The 22,654-nt window shown below is 32.1% G+C and overlaps 3 protein-coding genes across 3 annotated transcripts; all 3 read left to right on the top strand.

The window, feature by feature from the left end:
• Window positions 1-5,520: 5,520 nt before the first annotated feature.
• Window positions 5,521-6,669, top strand: LOC122598088. The gene has a single exon (XM_043770695.1). The coding sequence runs from the start codon at window positions 5,689-5,691 to the stop codon at window positions 6,586-6,588; it is 900 nt and encodes a 299-aa protein (XP_043626630.1). The 5' UTR covers window positions 5,521-5,688; the 3' UTR covers window positions 6,589-6,669.
• Window positions 6,670-15,301: 8,632 nt separating this feature from the next.
• Window positions 15,302-19,102, top strand: LOC122597267 (serine carboxypeptidase-like 40). The gene is made up of 8 exons (XM_043769882.1): window positions 15,302-15,680; window positions 15,822-15,929; window positions 16,056-16,336; window positions 16,705-16,974; window positions 17,090-17,211; window positions 18,335-18,430; window positions 18,530-18,638; window positions 18,940-19,102. Exons 1-8 carry the CDS (start codon window positions 15,302-15,304, stop codon window positions 19,090-19,092), a joined length of 1,518 nt encoding a protein of 505 aa, XP_043625817.1. The 3' UTR covers window positions 19,093-19,102.
• Window positions 19,103-20,882: 1,780 nt separating this feature from the next.
• On the top strand, window positions 20,883-22,625 carry LOC122596075 (xyloglucan endotransglucosylase/hydrolase protein 2-like). The gene is made up of 4 exons (XM_043768589.1): window positions 20,883-21,110; window positions 21,436-21,536; window positions 21,630-21,826; window positions 22,178-22,625. Exons 1-4 carry the CDS (start codon window positions 20,921-20,923, stop codon window positions 22,569-22,571), a joined length of 882 nt encoding a protein of 293 aa, XP_043624524.1. The 5' UTR covers window positions 20,883-20,920; the 3' UTR covers window positions 22,572-22,625.
• The last annotated feature ends 29 nt before the right edge of the window (window positions 22,626-22,654 follow it).

Raw genomic sequence — 22,654 nt, 5'->3', positions numbered from 1 at the left:
CAAAGGGGTTGTTTTGGGGTTTTTTTAGGGTTTTGGCGGGGGTTTATAAGTTGGGTCGAGTCGGATCGGGTCAATTAGGTAAAGTAGTAAATATGAGCGTGGGTCAATACAAAATTTAATTTAATTTGATGTTTTACCAACAAATTTTATTTTATTTTATTTTTTTAAATGTGAATTTCACTTAAAATTTCGTGTTGTGATTCGATAATGGAATGTCTAGCATATATTTTCTTAAAATTGTCTTCAATACGTTTGAATCGAAACTAACTTTAAAAAAAAAAAAAACTTAAAAGGTTATTGTTAACATTAGTAAAATACTTTGTATTTTATTATTTTTATATAAAAATCCATCCAAAGCTTGAAAGTAAATACACGACTACATAATGTATATAGGTCATATGATTACAGTTAGCTAGACCTTTCTTGAATTTATGATTAAACAATTTTAGATTTGAGGCTTTTAAACAGTTAAAGTCACCTATAATTCCTTATGACCTTTATATCCAATGTTTTAAAAAAGGGTTTAATCACTGGATGACCAAAGAACTTTTTCTGTTGTACATGGTTGCTCAGCAAACATTTTTATTCACATATATTCCCTGCAAACTTGTAAAATTTGTACATGGTTCACCAATTTTTGACCTGTTACCTTTAATAGCCGGTTAAATGCATTTTTCTTCTAATAAATTTGTGATGTGGAATATTACATGGGAAAAAAATTTAAAGAGTTTAATCACTAAAATACCAACGAACTTTTTCATTTGTACATGGTTGTCCAACAAACTTGTAAAACTTGTATATGGTTAACCAATTCATGACCTACATATTTACCCATTATCTTCTTTTTAGGTGACGTGACACTTAGTTGATAATGATGTGGACTAATGATAAGAAGTTATGGATTCCGAATCACCAAAGTTGTATATAAGAATCAAATGTTCGTTCTCCTTTCCCCCAGTTGGCATGAACCCTAAACTGAAGTATGTTTTCTTAGTTATTTTAACATTCCTAACATAGGGGGGATATGGTTTTATATATATATATATATATATTTGCTGATTCGGAATTCATATCATATTGTTAAATAGTTCATGTCATTGCCAGATCACCTAAAAAGATATTAACTGGTATACCGGTTAACAATTGGTGAACCATTTACAAATTTTACAAGTTTGTTGGGCAACCATGTACAATTAGAAAAGTTCGTTGGTAATCTAGTAATTAAATTTTTTTATTTATTTTCCACATAATATCCACGTCACAATTTTATTGAAGGAAAATGCATTTAACCGGCTATTAAGGGTAACATGTCAAAATTTGGTGAACTATGTACAAATTTTACAAGTTTGTGAGGAATATATATCAATAAAAATATTTATTGGGCAACCATGTACAAATGAATAAATTCGTTGTTCATATAGTGATTAAACCCTTTAAAAAGTGATTTTTCAGTTTAACCATAAAAGTTAATGAGTTCGTGAGACGAAATAGTTCAACTGATTGAGTTTTCTTTAAAAAATTATTTAATAAAAATACTACTCTACTGAACTTGTTTCTCAATAAAGAGATCAATTACTGACATGTGATTTTTTTTCACTTGCCTAATATTAGATGTGAAGAATTAATTTGTACACTTATACAAACATATATAGCTTATGGTAAATAAAACAGTTTTTAAAATAAAGTAGCTAAAAACTTATTCTTATCTTTACTAGAAAATATCATGAATCATGATAATTTTCATGCATTAATGTTTAAATTTTGTTCAATGAATTTTTGTGCATCGCTCTATCATGATTTAAATGGTCTAAACTTTATCATATTTCAATTTTTCTTTTTGAAATAACCAAAAAACGTAACATAAGAAATGCACATGTATTTACATGAACTTTTTTCTCTCTACTAAATGTAAAACTTTTACATTTTTTAATGTATATACTCTTTTATAAAAGGAATAACATTCTATATCTTAAGTGTTGAGAATGTAATATGTAAATGTACAAAGTTGTCTTTTATCCGTCCTATTTTAAATGTCTTAGTTTGACATTTTAAGTCTTTTTCTTTAAACTTTGAGCATAAATATCTTTGTTTGTGTTATATATTAGTTGACGAACTTTATATCAATAAAATATATGTTTAAAACTCAATCCATTCATAATATAGTGTTATAAGACATAAACAAAAATATTTACGGTCAAAGTTGAAGGCGAAGGACTTGACAAGTCAAATTTGAACAATTAAAATAGGACATATGGAGTACATAAGAGAAAATTTGTCTAAAAGAAAAAACCCTCTTTTTCTTCATTTGCAGTCATTCATACACACAACCCCTTATCATTATCTCTCTTTCTTTCATTTCCAATTTTCCACTATGTTAATAATATCCGCTGTAATTTACGGATATCATGCTAATATTTATTGATGTAGAAAATTTATACACATGTAACTTTATTATGGAATTAAAACTAAAACTCACTTATTAGTGTAGTGATTTGATTTTCCGTTTAAATGAAAAAATTAGATTTTTTATTCATCTTCGTTAATTGAGTTAGTAAATAAACTTTATGCCAAACGATTTATAAACAGTTAACGAACATTTCATTTACTTCAATAGAAGTTATACTATGCCATTGAATATAGAACTTCGAGAAAAGGCAGTCGTATACTCGTATGTGAGAGTTTTTCCATCTAGTAACGGTTAATCATCGAGATCTTAATTTCGTAGATAGCAAACTATGGTCATTAAAGGAGCTTTTGCAAGATAGTTTGCATTCTAATTTATGTACGTATTTTTCAAGTCTGGTCTCATCATCACGTATTGTTGTGATGTTGGCTGGATAACCAAACAAATATATTTTTTCAAAAAGGTTTTTTTTTTTAATTTTTATTAAGGTTATTTGAGATGACTAGTTATTTTTGGCTTATTAAATCTCTATATAAGTATTTTTAAAAAATTTTTGATGTGGCAAAATCATATTTCACCTTAAAAATTATTTTATTTAATTATGATGTCATATATATATAAAATAAAAAAAAGCCTTTTACATCTTTAATAAAAGTATTAATCATTTAATTAAATAAAAAAAATTCTTTATTATATAATATTACAAATAAAATGTCTTTTTTTTATTTACTTAATGTAGTAGTCATTTTTATTTTTAAAATTATTATTGTGTTAGTTGATTTATTAACTATATAATTATTGTGTTAATTAGTTGAATTATTAGATTTGTATCAAGTTTTAATAACAAACATTATATATATTATTTAATATATTTTATAATTTTAAAATTTTAATTAACATGTCCGGGTTGAACCCGAGTTAATTAACTAGTTGTCTAATTAAAAGAGATTTCGAAACTCTGTAATTTCTTATAAGAAAATATAACGTTTTTTCACAAAAAAGTAGTAGACTTTCTATATTGACAATTTGACATATTCAAAGCATGATTTCTATAAAAAAAAAAAAAAACATTTTATACCTTAACCTTTAACAATCAAGATAGCACATATAATTAACTGTAATTTAATAAATTTGTAAGATTCAACCTTATTGAATGAAATTTTATTTATATTACTTGAGTACTTTTAAGCGAACTTATATACGTTGCAATTTGTTAGGAAATATATATCGGATAATGAAATAGCTAAGTGTAATTAATGGGAAAATGATAAATCCTCCTAACCAAATAGCATAATAATCCTTCTAATACATCAAGAAGGTTACATGTGGTATCCACTAATTCTTTTTTCTAATCTTGACTCTGATTTTTTCACATGTCATCATCTCATAGTTAAGAAAAATATTAGGTTATTTGATTAAAAAATTAATCATTTCCCATTATTGATATGAGTACATGACCTTTTGGTACCAGAAGTAAAGTCGATTCAAACTAATGGGGATCGAGTCATACATCTGGAATTTACTTTCAATGCCTATCGGTTAAATTTTTTGGAATAATATTCCTTCAAAGTTATTCGTGACGGTTAAAAAAAAAAAAAAAACAAAAACTACGTATGGAGCTATGGACACGCCGTGATGGAGCTTTCATATCGTGGTCACCAATCACCGTGGTAACAAGTAAACAACATCATGATCATCTCGTTTGTTTGTGAATACTTTTACATTTTTTTAATATTAAACGTCAATGTCGTCCATCCTAAAATGATGATTTAACTTTTTATATATGAGCCATGCCTACTACTGTTTGTTTTATTTACCTTCCAGTGTCGGTATTGGCTATTAAAAACATAATTGTGATTGGGGAAATATGTTTTTTACTTTTGTGGTTTTTTTAGAAGGTCAAAGGTTTAAATTATGTCACATGTAAATATTATGAGGGAGCCTTAGGCTATGAGGAGTGGGGAGCAAATGGGGCTTTCTGGGGGACTTCCGCCATGTGGCGGAGGCTCCCTTCAAGAGTTGCTCTCCTTTTTGTGAGAGTGAGACTTTTCTTTGGGGAAGCCTCTCCCTTTTTTTTATTATTTTCTTTTGTTTTTTTTTTTACAACTTTTATAAAATAAAACTTATAAAAACACAATTATTTATAAAAACAATTTTATTAAAGTTTTCCAAACATCACATAACACAACACAACTAAACAACTAAATGATTAATTGTTTCTAAACTTTCTACCAATTTCCACTCCTCCACATGATGAAAATTGTTTCGAGATACTGCATTGTACTCGGCTAAAGTCCTTGCAACCATTGCACCGTGTTCATCGTTGCGACCTTGGTTCACATGGATGAACATCATATCGAATACGTGAATGTTTGTGCGCATGCGGTGCCATTTAGTGACCACCGCATCTGAATCTCGATATGTGGATGGTTGGTTTTCATAAGGGGGGAAAAGCTGGGTCACTTTTGACCAAAACGTACGTTCCTTTTGATAATTCCTGCAAAACGGGTCGTCTGCCACCTCGACCCAAGCTCTTGCCAAACTTATTTCTTTCGGACCGAGTCTAAGCACGTGCCATTTAGAGAGAAATATATAAAAGTATGTGTAGAATATATAAAGAGAAATATAGGAAGAAATGGTTTTAGTTTGAATTAAATGAATGAGAACTGGTTGTATTTATATAAAGATTTATATAAAAATAAAAAAAAAAAAGAAAGTTGGTCAACATAGCCTTTAACAACTACTTTTGCCTTGAAATTCGAAGAACAAAGGGCGATCAAATTTGCCGTCCGACCATTTTTTTGACCAAAGCCACCCCTCGGGGCGGTGTAGCTAGCGACAAAGGGGGCGTCGAGGGGCGGCGTCGGGCAATTTGCCCCCTCACTCCTCATAGCCTTAATAACTTTATATTTATTTATACATGGAAGAGCAAACCTTCAAGGCATTACCAAAATTTAAACCCAGCATAAGTGTACCAAAATTAAAAATGTTAACCATTTATCCGCTGTACATTAAAAAAAACATAAATATTCTAAATATTCAGTAAATATAGAAAATGAATGAGTATATATATATAGAAGACGAAACAATATCTATTTGTAACCTATTCTCAACGATTTTCATACTTGTTCAAATAGCGACTCATGTATGAACAATCATCACCCAATCATTCCTTTTTCTTTACATTATCCTAACTTTCTCTTAACTTTTTGTTCACCACAACCAAACGAAACAATAACACCACCAAAACATCATCGGTCACTCTTAGTGATCAAGTACAAGGCATGAATCGAAACTACCTTCTAATGTTTCGAGATCATGTTTTTCGATTACCAAGTGGCTTTACCAAGCCAGTGGCGTACTTTATAATTCTCTTCTTGTCGTATTACCTCGGCTACTTATCGGCCCTTTCAAAGAACAATCCATCGTATGATCCGCATCATACACCACCACCAAAAGCCACGGATATTGACCACTACCAATTCCAATCTCAGTGTGCTGACCCAGTTCCATCCCAACTCGTACGTCAAACAATCCTAACCCGTTTGTTTAATGGGACATCCCCTTATCGAAATTTCCCTGAGCCCCATATCAAACCTCTCTTACGTCGTAAGAGAATTAAAGGTTGGGGGTCAACCGGTCCGGTTTTTAAAAACATTATTCATAAAGTAAAACCCAAAATCATAATAGAAGTAGGCACTTTTTTAGGTGCCTCTGCTATTCACATGGCTGAGCTGACTAGTCAGCTCGGCCTAAATACACAAATTCTATGCATAGATGATTTTCGTGGTTGGCCCGGGTTACCAAGTCAGTTTCGAGATATTAAAATGATAAATGGTGACTCCATGTTGTTGTACCAATTCATTCAAAATGTTGTTTATATGAACGCAACCGAATCCATTATTTTCTTGCCATTCTCGACTGGGTCAACTCTAGAGAGGCTTTGCGAGTGGGGTGTGTTTGCGGACATGATTGAAGTCGATGCGGGCCATGATTTTCATTCAGCTTGGTCAGATATTAATCGGGCATATAAGTTGTTAAGGCCCGGTGGGGTTATTTTCGGGCATGATTATTTTACTGTTGCGGATAATAGAGGTGTTAGAAGAGCAGTTAATATGTTTGCTCGGGTCAATCGTTTGCGAGTCAAGGCTGATGGTCAACATTGGGTACTTGAATCGTCATAGCATAGTCTACACTTCGTGCATACACATTTGATGTAAATGTACTTTAATGGTGATCTTTAAGGATACACATGTTTATAATCATTTCTAGCCGCATACGCTGCACCAACTACATTCAATCTTTTAATTAAAAAACGGAATATATAGAAGGTGAGATAAAAGAAAGCCATAGTTCATGTTTATAGTCAATTGTAGCAAATCTTAAAGAAAAATAAGAAAAAAGAAAGTGTTTGATATACACAAAAAGTAACTTTTTATGTGGTAAAATATTGTTTTTACTGTAAAGCCTATGCTAATTGCTAAGAAGTTTTTTAGAGCTTTTTCCATACCATTACAATGTTAAATTGCCCAGTAATTTTTTCATAACTTTCCTTACCAATAAAAAAGGCTTCTTGAGACTAATTAGTCACGTCATCGAATAACTATTGTATTAATTTTTTTTATCATTTAAAATAATACCTTTTATTCAACAAAAAACATTACATTAATATTAATATTAATATATTATATAAAAACATATAAAATATTAATTAGTAATAACTTTCAAAAATAAAACTTCAAACCAAATATATCAAATTAATAAAATTTATATAAAAATTCAGAGATTAGATTAAAACTTCTAAACCTGTTTTAGGGGCTAAAATGAAACCTTTATATATACTACATCATCATCATGGTCGATTTTTAACGACATTCTTTTCTACTCTTACTCCTAAATTACACGTATGTTTGGAAATCAGGACTCTCAAAAAACCTCTATTAATTCAACCCACAAATGTGGGAAGTGAGACTCGAATCCAGGTGAATCCTCCCAAGGTCAAAGACTTTGCTAATGAGTCACCAACCTTATTGGCATCATCATGGTTGTCTTATTTTTAAAAAATTGATAAACATAGCCCCAAGAGCTATATTTAACTCTAACATACATAAAGTTATTATACTTTGAATAAAATCACGTCCTACAATTATTCCTAAAAAATCGATGTACAACAAATTTATGTACGTCTAAATATATTAATCATGGCACGCGAGCTATGTTTGTTATTTTCGGTACATTTATATGGCAAAGAAAATATAGAAATTAGGAGAGAAACACCTCCGACTCACTCCCCTCTGTCTTCACTTCCTCCATACGAAGTTCAAACAAAACGCAGCTGTTAGGACGACCCCCGGCCTAAAACGTCATGCGTCCTCGAAGGCTAAGACGCAAGGATTGTTATAAGCACATAACTAACAACACAGTAATAAGAATAGTATATGCCAAGTGGAAGATCAAGACAAGTGCTATATAGGGCAATGCATAGGGTCCTAAATGTAAAACGGACCTCCATTTCTAAAAAAAATTCTTAATTATATATTAGTTTGATAAATATTTTTTCTAAAAGGCGTCTCGAAGAAGGACAGAATTCAACGAAGAATGAAAATGTTCTAACTACTTTTATGATACGAACTCTGTTGTGTTCAATGACATCCATATTATTTTTGTTATATAGGCCCCCTTTTAAAATTTTGATTTTACACACGGATTTCAAAATTCACTTGGCGGTCCAGTACATGCCTATATGACATACTAGAAGGGTAACGCGCGTTCCACAGACAACATTTTATAACGCGTAAGATGCCATAACAGTAATACAAGTTGTTTAGGCTACTTTCAAGAGATGTGGCAATGAGACATCTAACCGTGATTATCAATCTAGATTTAAGTCGAAGATTAGATGGAAAAAAAATATAATACGATGCAAAAATAAACATTTTAAATATAGTTGTTAAGGTTATTTAAGGGTAATTGTGTAACATCCGAGACTTTTGACCGTTTGACTTTACGCACAATTTGACTAACGAGTTTAATTAATGACGTATGAAGTGCTTAACGGTTTGAGTGATCACATATTTGACGGAACGATATTAAACGATTTGAGATAGCATTGATTTATTCATTCATCCACCCACTTCTCTCTCTAACTAAATGCACACACACACACCTCTCTCTCTCTAAGATTTCTACCTCATTTATTGTCATCCAAGCTAGATTAGTACATGCAAGATTCATCATCATTATCATTTTATCTTCATCATATCAAAAATCTAGAGTTCCAAGTGCAAGAAAAACCCATCAACTAGGTCAAAATTCGGATTTGGACTTTGGTGCACGAATTGGTAAGTTAAACTTCACTCAAAAGCATCATTTCATGTTTGTAATCATGTTCTAAGTCAAACCCTTGCATATCTTGGTCAAATTTTGGGTCAAAAGCTAAATTAGGTCAAATACAAGGGTTTTGGTTCTTAGGTTTGATTCTTAGTCGGATTTTGGAAGTGGGTTTGTGAAACAAGATGTTTTCTACCTTTGATTATATATGTACCAAGTAGTGGTGAGATGGAAAGCTTTGATTTTGTGTCTAACATGTTCGATTTTAAGCAAAAATGAGTCTAGGTTCGAATCTGCAGGGGCGGATGCTGAAATCTGGGGGCGGACGTTCTGAAGGAAGGGCGGAAGATGTTTTCAGCATCGTCCGCGCTTTCTCTGTCTTTTTCGTTTGATCATCGGTCGACTTCTTCAAGGTCCGATACTTATATACAACTCTTATATCATCAAACAAATGTCAAATGAGTTGTTAAAACACAAATTTGAACACTTTGATTTTCATGTCAAATTTAGGTGCTAAGTCATTGAAACGTGTTTAACCAAAACTCTTTGTTTGTTACCCAAATGTTCCGAGATCACTACTAATATACTATTGGGGATTGTGGCATTGCATAACTAGCTAGACTTTACCATTCGAGTAGCTTGTGATATTTTGATATTGTAAAGTAGGTTGTGATCGTTGTTGATGTTTTGGTTGTGGACATTTGACGATCGTCGGACATTTGTAGCTTGATATTAACCTATTGTTGCTTAATTAAGGTGAGTTCCGTAGCTCCCTACTCGCTTGAGATTCGGGCTAAAAAGTGTGCAAGTACTTGTTTGATTGATTGTTGGTTTGATTGTCGGATATACTTATAATTTTGGATATTATGCTTTCGTTGGCGATATTTATGCATTGTTTAGGATAGTTACATGGAACACGACGCTACCCTTAAAGAGTTTAAGATGTGATGGGAAGGTTGCGGGTGACCCTATATATAAGCATCGAGGATTCCTTAAGTGTAGAGTCATAGGAAGTGTATGTGCTTGTGTTATGGTTGTTTGGTTATGCTTGTACTTGATGATTGGTTCGATGTACTTCCAAGTATTCTTACTTGATGATTTGTACCACGTACTCCCAAGTGTCATACAATTGAGAACATGCTTTCGTACGACAACTCCAAGCATTCCATGCTTGAGAACATTGTGGTTGTGGTTGTCTTATTGATGTGCCAAATCGAGCTTTAATATTTGTAAACTAAAACTACCAAAGAACTAACTACTACGCACTCACGGGCAGTGGACCCGATCGTTTGTAATATAGCAAAGAGGTAAGTCTGAGTTCGTTCTCAGGGACTGTGAAATGATTAGTTGCTTGTTAAATGGTTTGGAAAACAGGTGTTGCTCGAAATTCCCTTTGACAATTAAACAAATTGATTTGCCAATTGATTGCATAAAATTAAAGAAAGATTCAGACAAAATAATTAAAAGTCATCCACCTTGACTTCCCTTGACTTCAAATGTGATTGCATTTGATGAGGAACAAATTCTTAAGAGTTTGAAAGGTAGTCGTGACAAGATTAAACTATTCACGTGGTACCACCATCCATGAATAATTTATCGATTCACCTGACTACTAGTTGAATTACCCAAGCCGGTACCACCAAGACCAGGACAATTCTTCTAACAATCAGTTTTTATCGACTTATCAAATTATCAATTGAACCTATGTGACAATAACGTGGTACCACCAACCGATATCAATCACGTTGACAAATTTAATCTTTACTTAAAATGATATTCACTATCATACCATGAACTAGTGATAATTACTTATAGACAAGTAACCGTTTTAAAATCACATACACATTCGACTGGTACCACCAACGAAGAATCATATGCAACCAATATCGATTTTAATTAAATGAAAAGAATTAAAACCATCAAGATCACGGAACAACGATAATTAAATAAACCCTTTTAAATTAAAAATATAGCAATCACATTATCCGTCTAGTTTCATCAAGGTGGATGATTAAACAGTTAGCCACTCATGATCAATTCACAATAATCAAAGAAACGGAAGAGAAACATGAAGTACCAATTGTTTGAAGAAAATAATTTACAAGACAATAATGTAGATACGATCTAGATGGGTGCCCGTAATATCTTCAATGAGTCCGCCTAAGTGAAACACTTGATTGGAGAAGGAAGAATCCTGATAGAGCAGCTCCTAGAAAGAGTTTGAATACCTTGAAATTTGTGCCTAGGGTTTATATTTATACCTCTTGAAAAATAAGGCTTTTAGTCGGCCGTTGACTTTTGTTGACCAACCCCCCACTGCGGCGCAGTGGTCATGTGAAGGCCTCCACTGCGTCGCAGCCAAATATTACTGGAATTCCCTTCGTATGCAACATGGATGACTGCGGCGTAGTGGGCTCGTGCATGCCATCCACTGCGGCGCAATCATAGTTCTTGACTCGTCTCCGTTGACCAACGTACACTGCGCCGCAGTCGCCCTCGTTTACGACCACTGCTGCGCAGCCAAATATCTCTGCCTCAAACTTGTTCATGCATAAGTAACCACTGCGGCGCAGTGGTACAATGACATAGCCCACTGCGTCGCAGTCAACACTAAGGTTTCGATAACTTCATTTTCAACTTTCAACTCGCCACTTTCATCATTTCTTTTGCATAAATCAACTCTCGACTTCATGGATTATTGTATTAGCCAATAGTCTTCCAAATGTGAGCCAAATGACCACGTAACCTGCTAAGCGCCTGAAACCACTAACAAACACCATAAACGCTCCAAATGCACACAAAGTAGACTTAAAACATATAAATAAATGACCAATAATGATGTGGGTAATGAGTATAAATTAGTCACATTATTGTCATGGTACATGTATGATTCTTCGTTGATGTTTGTTGTTGGATTCACTTACTCGCTTTCTCTAACTATCATGGTTAGACTCTTGTACATGTATTAATATGTGGCTAGGTTGCGCCATGAGTAACCCTCCTTGCTTTCATATGTGATGAAATGATCTGTTGTAAGTTATGATTTACTCACACATTTTACATATTATGACTCGTTCATTCTTTATGCATATTGTGGCTTGGATGGTTCCTTGTGAACCATTACTACGAACTCATCAACCTAGTGTTGACCTTATTTAGTACACTTTTCAGGTAATCCAGCGAATCAAGGACAAGAAGTATGATTGATGATTGCATTAGTACCCAGGCTTGGACTTACTTGGATCACGGATTCATTTGCCCTACTTTTGGACTTTATGCTTAGGATCGTTTGCCATCTTTTGATATTATTTTGTAAACATTTGATGGCTACTTGCTCCCTGTGCATTTTGTACCTGATGTAACTTGGTTGGATTTACCGAATCATTTTATATTCATTTAGTGGTTCTACGACAATTTCATGCATACGCTATATCTTTTCAATAACATTTTGAGTCTAACTAGAAAAATGATCCGTTTATTAGAAAAATGCTGAAATACTTAAATAAATAGTTCCGTTTATTTTAAGGAATTATAGATATAACATATTCACTACTAAAGGGACAATAAAAAAAAGAATAATCCAAAACTGAATTTTGTTTTATATATCAGTATATCACAGGATTGAATTTAAGAATTTATCAGAAAATCCAGATGAATTTACTTTAGATTTTTTAATGTATAAAATTAAAATGACATAAAATATTAATTTAGCTTTACCTAACGTTCTAACCTATTACTGTAATTTCTACACAAGATACTTATTTGTCTTATATTTAATTTAATCAGTAACTAAGCAAATCATCAATATATTCTGAAATTTGAGTATATATTTTTTCATATCTTTATCTATAATACTTTATAAAAGAAATGACATATTCTATTATAGATAATTCTGCCTTTGAATTACCAGATTTGTCCTTGAACTTTTTTGTTTTTTTTCTTTATGTAACTATCCAAAATCTCTAACAGACCGTCTTCCCTACTACTGCCGCTGCATTGCGCGGGTACCATGCTCGTTTAATTAGAACATAGAAACAACCTTTTTATTTAAATAAGGTAAGGTCTGCTTATATCTTAACCTCTCCATACAGCGTCGAGGCATTGAGACTCAAAACCTGTAAAAAACGGCACTCAACAGTTTCTTTCTTTCATTTCTTTAGTTAGTTTAGATTCTATATTACTCGTATATTGTAAATAAAAAAAAATTATTTACCGTTTAAAGATAAAATTATACAGGCTAAAGTATAAGGTAATATTAAATTTTGAGGTTGATCATACTTAATTAGAAAGAATCAGTCTTTTGTTTAGACTTGTTGTCACAAATAATTTCAAATAATTATTTTTGAATGGTGAATTTCGCTTCAAATTTCGTGTTGCGTTTCGACAACGGGAGGTTTAGTATATGTTTTCTTAATCGGGTCCGCGCTAACGAGTTTTCTTGAATTAGAAATGACTATTTCGAATACACGATGGGAAAATTTTTTAATAATCCGTCCATAAGGCACAACGAGAATTAATAGAGGTAGTTCTTGCTTCCGACAAGATATTTAAACTTAAACCTCATTATTGAAAGACTACCTTGTCATTGAGATTTAACTTATTTTAAGTGGTATAATCTTTATTTACTGTAATTAAAATGTCATTATATATATATATATATATTTTCGTCAAAACATTTTATTTTGTTCAGATTTAGATTTTTTTATATGAAAAAAAGTAATAATATAATGTATATGTGTAGTTAATTCATCATCGTACTAACACTAGTTATCAAAATAACAAAATCATAAAACATGATATTATGTTGGTCTTCTACTCTTCTCTTGATATTAAACTCAATCCTATCGTTATCACAAGATATAGAACTTCATTTTATGTTATGAACTTAATAATTATGATCAGTAATATAATATTATACAATAATCCTTCTGGAATTCTGGTTCCTAAATCAACTTAAAAATTAGTTACATTATATATCATCGTTCAAATTTGAATTTCATATAATGCAATTTAATTAGTCACTTCCATATCGCAATATAACTGGCAGATATATCGTATAGTAAGTAAACACTACTTCAATTCCAGTTTTCCCGTCTTGTTTTTACTATATATATCGTATATCTATAATTAAACACAACTATTTTGAGAGAGAAAATAGAAAGAGAGCTATCGCCGTTTTGGGATATGAAAGATGGATGAAACAATTGAGAGATATCGAGAGATATCCTGAAGACCATAACTATTTTGTTTAGGAGGGAAGAAAGCTTCCCCATTTTTAGAGCTGGGTTATTTATAACTAAAATTATTTGGGCCTTTTGGAGCTTGGATTGTGGGACATGTAAAGGATTATTTACTAAGTTATAATATTAATTGAAGTTTTTTTTAATATAAAGTAAATATAAATGTATTTAATTAAACAAAATTATAGAAAATACATTATTAATTGATTATTAATTAAGAGTAATCAAAATAATAAAGAGTCATAAATTACATTATAAATATATTCATAAACTTTGTACTTAAAAGGCAACTATTATTCTAACTTTATATTATAAATAGATATAGATATAGATATAGATATCTATCTATCTATCAATAAACTAAAACATGATTGACATATCCTTGATCGACACGTGTCCTTTTAATTTATTTATTTTGTTAAATTAGCTTTTTTAATTGTATATAAATTTAATTTACTTATTAGACTTAGAATTAAACTCTAACTCTTCGCTTAATAAATTTATTGTCATTAATATTGTCATTAATAAATTGAATTTACGATCCGAAATCACAAGGCTATTTGTCATCCACAATTCACTATGATTATATTTATAAATAAATTTAAAGTAAATCCAAAATCTTAACTAAACATATACGAGTATTATATTTATCATTACTGCTTATTATAACTTAGTTTCGATCATCGATTTATTTTAACCACGATTTATTTCATACTCACGGATCATATGTAAGGCATATTCGAATTTTTTTATGATACAATTTATATACCTACCATCTTACGGGTATTAAGATTAGTATATATATATATATATATATTTTCATATTTGACACAAGTACTTATAAAATACGGAGTATCTTTTTTAAATCATCCGTTCATCTAATGAGCGCTAAGTTCGAGATACATGCAATCAAATACAGTATAAAGAATTTTCTTTGGGAAGTGATATCCGTACCATCTCTTTTGATTAATTTACCATACTGTATAATTTTTAAAGCATACTGTACAAGCTTCTAATACATGATATTGGTAAATTAATTAAAAGAAATGATACCATTATCATTTCCCATTTTCTACGGATAACAAAACTCCAATCGTTATCACATGATTTAGAATTGAACTTCATTTTCTCTGATAATTATTATGAAAAAGTTCTTCTGGCCGGTCCCTAAATTAACTTAAATTCTGTTACAATACTAAGTTCAAATCTAGATTCGTAGATCATAAAATAATTGATTCACTTCGGTATCCCAATATAACTGGCATATATATCGTTTAGTAAGTAAAAACTACTTCTTTCATCTACACTAATTACTATACTAACAATAATGGAGAAAACGATTATTCTAATAGCACTTGTCTCCCTTTCAAGTTGCTTATGTGAAGGTCGTCACGCAGGCATCAAACAAACACAAGCTCTTGACCATCTTTACAAGATCAAAAAGTCCCCTAATTCGACCATCGACACTAGTAGCCATTTCGAGCCTTCACTCTTTGTGAATAAATTAGCCAGCGTTGTTCTTCCTCAAGAAGGCCTTAAGAACAAAGATAAAATCCACAAGTTTCCGGGTCAGCCATATGTTAGATTCGACCAGTACGGTGGATATGTTACCATCGATGAATCTGATGGTCGGGCTCTTTACTATTACTTTGTTGAAGCTGTGAAGGCAAAGGAGTCGTTACCTCTTCTTCTTTGGCTCAATGGAGGTACGTACAAAGTAGAACACTGAATCTGTTAATTAATTAAAAGGCCTTACCATTTGCTTGTTTGTTTGTTAGTTATCCTTAACAACATATATGATTCATACATACATACACATATATGGACTAATTATAATTGTATATCAGGGCCGGGGTGTTCTTCGGTTGGTTATGGAGCCATGCGAGAGCTTGGGCCATTCCGTGTCAATAGTGATGGCCAAACTCTTCACAGAAATAGATTTGCATGGAATCATGGTACTATTACGTACACGTACATATTTGTATTCAATAATATGAAATCAAGATTATTAGTGTAAATGTTACATATATATATATAGTAAAAAGATAACAAGTGTTGATTATATTTTTGTTTCTTTTTAGCGGCGAATGTTTTGTTTTTGGAGTCGCCAGCAGGTGTAGGATTTTCGTATTCAAACCAGTCTGATCAGGATGAGTCTTATAACTTTAGTGATTATGCAACCGCGGCTGACAATTATGTGTTCCTATTGAATTGGCTGGAAAGATTTCCAGAGTACAAAGGAAGGGAGTTTTATATCGCAGGCGAAAGCTATGCTGGACACTATGTGCCTCAGCTTGCACAAACCATTCTTCACAACAACAAGATGGCCAACAAAACCTTAATCAATCTGAAAGGAATCCTTGTACGTATGACTTCATCCAATTTTTAATTAGTTACACACATATCTCTCGGGGTTGGGTACTGTAAAACAAGTATTAAAGTAAAACAAATGAGATTCATGATACACAGTGATTTTCAATGAAAAGAAACCTATTGTTATATTTGTTTTACTTTAATACTTGTTTTATTTTACCTATAACCTATATATATATATATATACATATAAGATTCATGTAAAAACTATTTGAATTGGAAGAAACATAAAAACCTCTAAATTATAACTTGATGTTTATATGTGAAAGATATACATGAAGATTTTCGTTTAGCTAAATTGGTTTTCAGATATTAACCCTGTATGTCATACATATATATATATATATATATATATAGATTGGAAATGCAGCAATCAACGACCCAACGGATATCATAGGGATGTATGATTATCATCAGACGCATGCTCTCATGTCAGATGAAACAAATGAACAGATCCATAAGTATTGTGACTTTTCCGAGGGACGTAGTAAGATGCACCCCATGGGACCTATTGCCTGTGACGATGCCGATAGAGTCGCGCAACATAATATTGCTTATATTGACCTCTACAACATTTATGCCCCTGTATGCGTCGACGGAAATCTTACTTCTAGACCCAAGCCGATGGTAATATATTAAATTCTTATTCACTAAGGCTAGATACTAAAATTCAACATATGTATAAAGTTAATTTATACTCCGTATAATAATATGCTTCTATATATTTGGTGCGTGCAAATAGTCGCAGGTTATTGATCCGTGCATCGATTTCTACACCAATGCTTATATGAACCGTGCAGATGTTCAAGAAGCTATCCATGCGAATGTCACAAAACTTGATTATGATTGGCAAGCTTGTAGTGGGTAAGTACCTAATTTTGCCATTTGATTATGGACTAGAGCTACATCTTCTTTTTAATTTGGAGGAACTAGCCGTATCTGAGGATTTATGGACCTCGGGCGAGGAAAAAAAAACCCTGGAAGATGGGTGCAACAAATATAATTACATATATTAAGATAAAAAAAAACAATGATAAATGTTATACGTGTAACAAATTGGTTGATCAACTCTTGATAGTCTAGTAAATTATCTAATATTTCAATTTCAATCGCTATACCTAAGTCTTTCTTGACCCATTGCTTAATTTTTGGATAATTGTTAAAATTTGTAATGATTTTAGTTAATAACATATTATATATATATATATATATTATATATATATACAGTGAAAAGTTATTTTGAGAACCTTTTTTTTTGCGAGAACCTTTAAGAACTTTTCAAATCAAGCCTAACCGATGATTATTCTTTACATGAAAATTTTTTTTTGATTGTTTTCCGAACAACTTATGTGTAATTTTGAAGTTTATAAATGTGTGGAGGCATGGATTATCATCCGTTATATAATTATGTGGAGATTTGGATTCTTGATCACATGTGCACGAATATTGCTATGATTACATGTAATCGACTTACATACATGTGATCATAGTAATTTTCGTGCACACGTGATCAAGAATCCAAATCTCCATATAATTGTATAACGGATAATAATTCATGCTCCTACACAATTATAAACTTCAAAATTAGACATAAGTTATTCAGAAAAACAATCAAAAAACAATTTTCATGTAAAGAACAATCATCTGTTGGGCTTGATTTGAAAAGTTCTCAAAAGTTCTCGCAAAAAAAGGGTTCTCAAAATAACTTGATGCATCCAACAAAATACGTGATTTTTTCGATTTTGACGGATCAATGTTTTGTTAAACACTCAAATAATGATAATTAGTTAAGCACTATGTTAGTTTTATGGACTTTTAATGCATCAAAATGTAGTTTTTAAGTGTTCTCATTTGTTCTCATTTTAATTTGGATCTCATTTGATTGTCACCCTATATATATATATATATATATATATGATAATGGACCAGAGCTACATCTTCTTTTTAAATTTGGAGGAACTGATGTACACCAAACTAATATGTATAGCTACATCTTCTCTGCTTGGCTTGATAGTCCTACGACGGTGATTCCAGTTCTTAAGGAACTCATGGAGATAAATAACCTTCGTGTGTGGATATATAGGTAATCCATAACTTCACCGAAAGTACTTGATCAAATTAATTTTCATATATAGTCAATCAATGTCAATGAATCCATAGGTATGACTTTGTTTTCTTGTAGTGGTGATACTGATGGAAGATTACCGGTCACGTCGACTAAGTACTCCATCACTTCAATGAATCTATCTATAAAGACTCCATGGCATCCATGGCTTGATCATCAAGGGGAGGTGAATATGATTTTGTTGGCTTTATCTTACTTGATTACCTAGTTAATATATATATATATATATATATATAGGGAAAAGTGAAGGTGTGAGACAACACCACCCAATTGGAGTGAAATCCCCTTCATGCTAATTTTTTAATCTATAATGGGGCCTCATGATTTTTATGGATTAAAAAATTAACATGTGAGAGGGATTTCACCTAACGTAGATGCCTAATAGCACCACCTTCACTTCCTATATATATATATATATATATAAAGTATTGGACGATCGAAGTTTAATTTCATGAATATTATCACAGATGGGTGGATATGCAGAAGTTCGTGAAGGGGATCTAACATTTGCTACAGTTCGTGGCGCGGGTCACCATGTGCCAAGTGACAAACCAAGGATTTCACTTGCACTGGTTAAACATTTCTTGACCGGAACACCTCTCAAAGATACACTCAAGTGATTAGGTTCATTCGACTTTTTTTTTTTCTTTTTTAATCTGAATATCGACTTTTTAGTTGATGTTAATCACGGTTAAGGTTTGGTATTTATTTTCTATTTTGATGTGGATTTGCATTTAACTCCAAGTATTCTTAATGAAGTCAAATGAACCACAACCAAGTACGAGTAGTATGTTAATCAACGATTTAATTCAGCAATGTTAATGTTCTGTTTCAATATCGTTAGCTAGTATATTCCAATCTCATCACATGCAATGGTGGACCGGGATTTATAAAGATAAGATGTAAATGGGCTAATATTGTTGGAAACCCAATGAATTGTTCCAAAGAAACCATAATATAATTTTTTTTTTATTAATTAAGCCCGTCAACAGGTTAAATTGTTTTATAACATAAAATTATGGTTGTGTATGAGTATGGATCTCCATTTCAAATATTTTCTTTCAAATATTCAGTCGGTATACGACGTCGAGGAAACCACACCGTATAATGGAGAAGCCTTGCACGTATTCTAGACAACGAGATGTTGAACATGAGCTGTTACAAGTATTCAGAGGGGAAAACTCTAAGGTTTTATCATCCATAAAGATCGAACTAAAGACCTTAAATAAAAACCGAGAATAACTCTGATGAGTTGGGTGGCACCTCCGTTCCAAATATCAGCCCAATTCCATAAAAATGCAACAAAATGAGATCTTTTAACATTCAATTAATGCAAAAGATCGGCACTAGCTTGATATTAGGAATGCAAATCCACTCAAACCAATTGATTCAATTCTAATTAAGCTTCTCATTCTTTAAATATATAAATTGAAAAGCTTAAAAATACCATGATAGAAAAAGTATTATATATCACCACATAGTATATATGCATTTACTTTCCTTTTACTCCTTTAAACGAATCAGCAAAAGTTGTTCAATTTAGTAAACTAAATGGACTGCAAATTCTACTATTAGGTAGACATAGTTTTAACTAACTGTTAGTATTAAATACTCTGCTTAAAAATGCTTTGTTGTAAAGATTCGTTCTTTTTTTTTTTAAAATCATATGGATTAAGGGTTAAGAAAACGTACGGATACGGTAGCGGGCGTTTCCCTCATCCGTTTAAAGGGGTTGTCACCGGACGCATATGGGAATGGTATGGATTTGATATGTGACAATCCAAGAGATGGTGACGGTTGTATACGGTACGCCCTTAACTCTAAGGGCAAACCCATAGAGATAATTTTTCAATGGTTCCCACGGTTCTCACCATATATGTGTTCTCACTTGTACCTTTTCCATATATATATGTATATATATATTTACGAAGTGTTGCTTTGTCTAAATTACTTTGTATAACAATATGAATGGAGGTATTGTAATAACCAAGAGATTATGGGTTCAAGGATGACATAACTATATGGATTATTTGTTTCTCTATAAGAAAAACTCAAACATGATAAACGTATAGATGTCATGACTTATCTAACTCACCTTTACCCATAAATAAAAAACGTTCTAAAATTTAGAGTAACAATTCAAATATGTTTTATGTGATTAGATAGTTTCTGGTATTTCAAGATTTCTTATACATAACATATGAACTTGCATAACAACCTCAAAGAGGCATAATCAGATCATGTGCATTTGTGCATTGCAGGGTAGGTTGGTCATGTCAAGAGTGTTCAACACTAGTCATTTGATTCCTACAACTTACCGAATCAACACTTTACTCAATCTATAAATTGCTCGTAAACAAAGTGACTTTGACATCTCTTCCTCATATACATACAAACATATATCATCATCTTCATTTCCCTACACCCCGTAACAAACTAATTGGATTTATGTGTATCAATATGATGAGTTTTCTTCCAAAGATGATGATCGTCCTCATTTTTTTTGAAATGTTTTTTAATGTTGCCACTTCGCAAAATGAAAGTATTCATATAAATTATGAAGTATCTTGGGGCAGAGATCATATCTCATATCTCAAAGGTGGACAAGAAGTTCAGTTGTCCTTGGAACGATTTTCAGGTTTTATAAATTATCGGGATTTGTAGCTATAGAACTTGTGTATATATATTATTTAAAATAATTAAGGTAAAAATGGTTAGGCCCTCAAGTATTGAAGATCACAATTTTGTATGCACCTTTTCTTTAGGCGCGCAGGATAAGCTAAAAGTATCTCTAAGCGTTAGTATAATGGTGAATTAACATAGATAAGGTTTCTAACCGATCGATAAAACTACATTTTACAACTTTAGTTAACATGCATCACCATTGTAAAACAGTTTTGTTATGTATGCATTCAATATTTATAATTTGTGGTTTCTGATTTGGAGTATTAATATATTTATAGGGTGTGGATTTATGTCAAAAGCTTACTATGGGTCTGGATTCTTTCGAATGATGATTAAAGTACCTCCTAAGGATTCTGCAGGCGTTGTCACAGCTTTTTATGTACACATAAAAACTTTAAACTTTCCGTATTTTACTTTTATAAGTTTTAAAAGCTATTGTGATAATCACTTACCTTTGTATGACGCAATGCAGCTGCATAGAGATATAGGCGACGTACATGATGAGTTAGACTTCGAGTTCTTGGGAAACAGGCCAGGCAAGAAGATTAAGTTGCAAACAAATGTGATCATAAATGGCATTGGCGGGAGAGAACAAGGAATCTATCTTTGGTTTGATCCCACAGCAGATTTTCATGAATACAGAATTCTATGGAACCAACACCAAATTGTGTGAGCACACATGTCTTCTTATTATTGCAAGAGAAGTAATATAAAAGAAGCTAGTAAATAATAACTCTTGTTTTGAGATAGCTTTACTAACTAGCCTAACAAGGCTTGCAACTGATTGAGAAAATTCATTATGCCTAGATATTGTACTCAATTCTTAGGTAAGTTGGATATGAAGAGGTAAAATATAAATAGACGTAACTCTACCCGAGGGTAAGTTAAAAGATCTTCGGCTCACTAGAAAACATATCATAATCATGTTAATTACAAAGTCATCTTTACTTAATTAGATGAAAAGGTGGTAGAAACGAGTCAACGGGTATTTATTAAGCATTTTTCCTTGTATCATTGCAGGTTTTTTGTCGATGACACACCAATAAGAATATTCAAGAACGACAACTACACAAGTGTAATCGGGTACCCAAGTCTGCCAATGCAAGTGCACATAAGCATATGGAACGCGTCTTGGGCCACTGATGGAGGAAAAACCAAAATCATTTGGTCGCATTCACCATTTCAGGCCCATTTTCAATATTTTCATATTGATGGGTGCCCTTCAGATCAAAATATCCCAAACCAAGACTGTTATTCCACGAAATATCGGTGGAATATAGAAAAGTACTGGCAGATAAACCCTCGTCAAAAGAAAAAATATGATAATGTCCGAAAGAAATATTTGTATTATGACTATTGTACCGGTAAAGGTGTCACTCGTCCAGAGTGTGTTGGGCATAATTTAACAATTTGATTGTTAAGTACTATTGGATTTGTCTGTTTTGGTCGATTGTTGTTGCTTGATTGAAATGGGATATTCTAGCGTTCGAGTCGTTT

This window comes from Erigeron canadensis, chromosome 4 (assembly GCF_010389155.1).
Source record: "Erigeron canadensis isolate Cc75 chromosome 4, C_canadensis_v1, whole genome shotgun sequence".
NCBI lineage: Eukaryota > Viridiplantae > Streptophyta > Magnoliopsida > Asterales > Asteraceae > Erigeron > Erigeron canadensis.
This window is presented reverse-complemented; position numbering and strand designations above follow the sequence as displayed.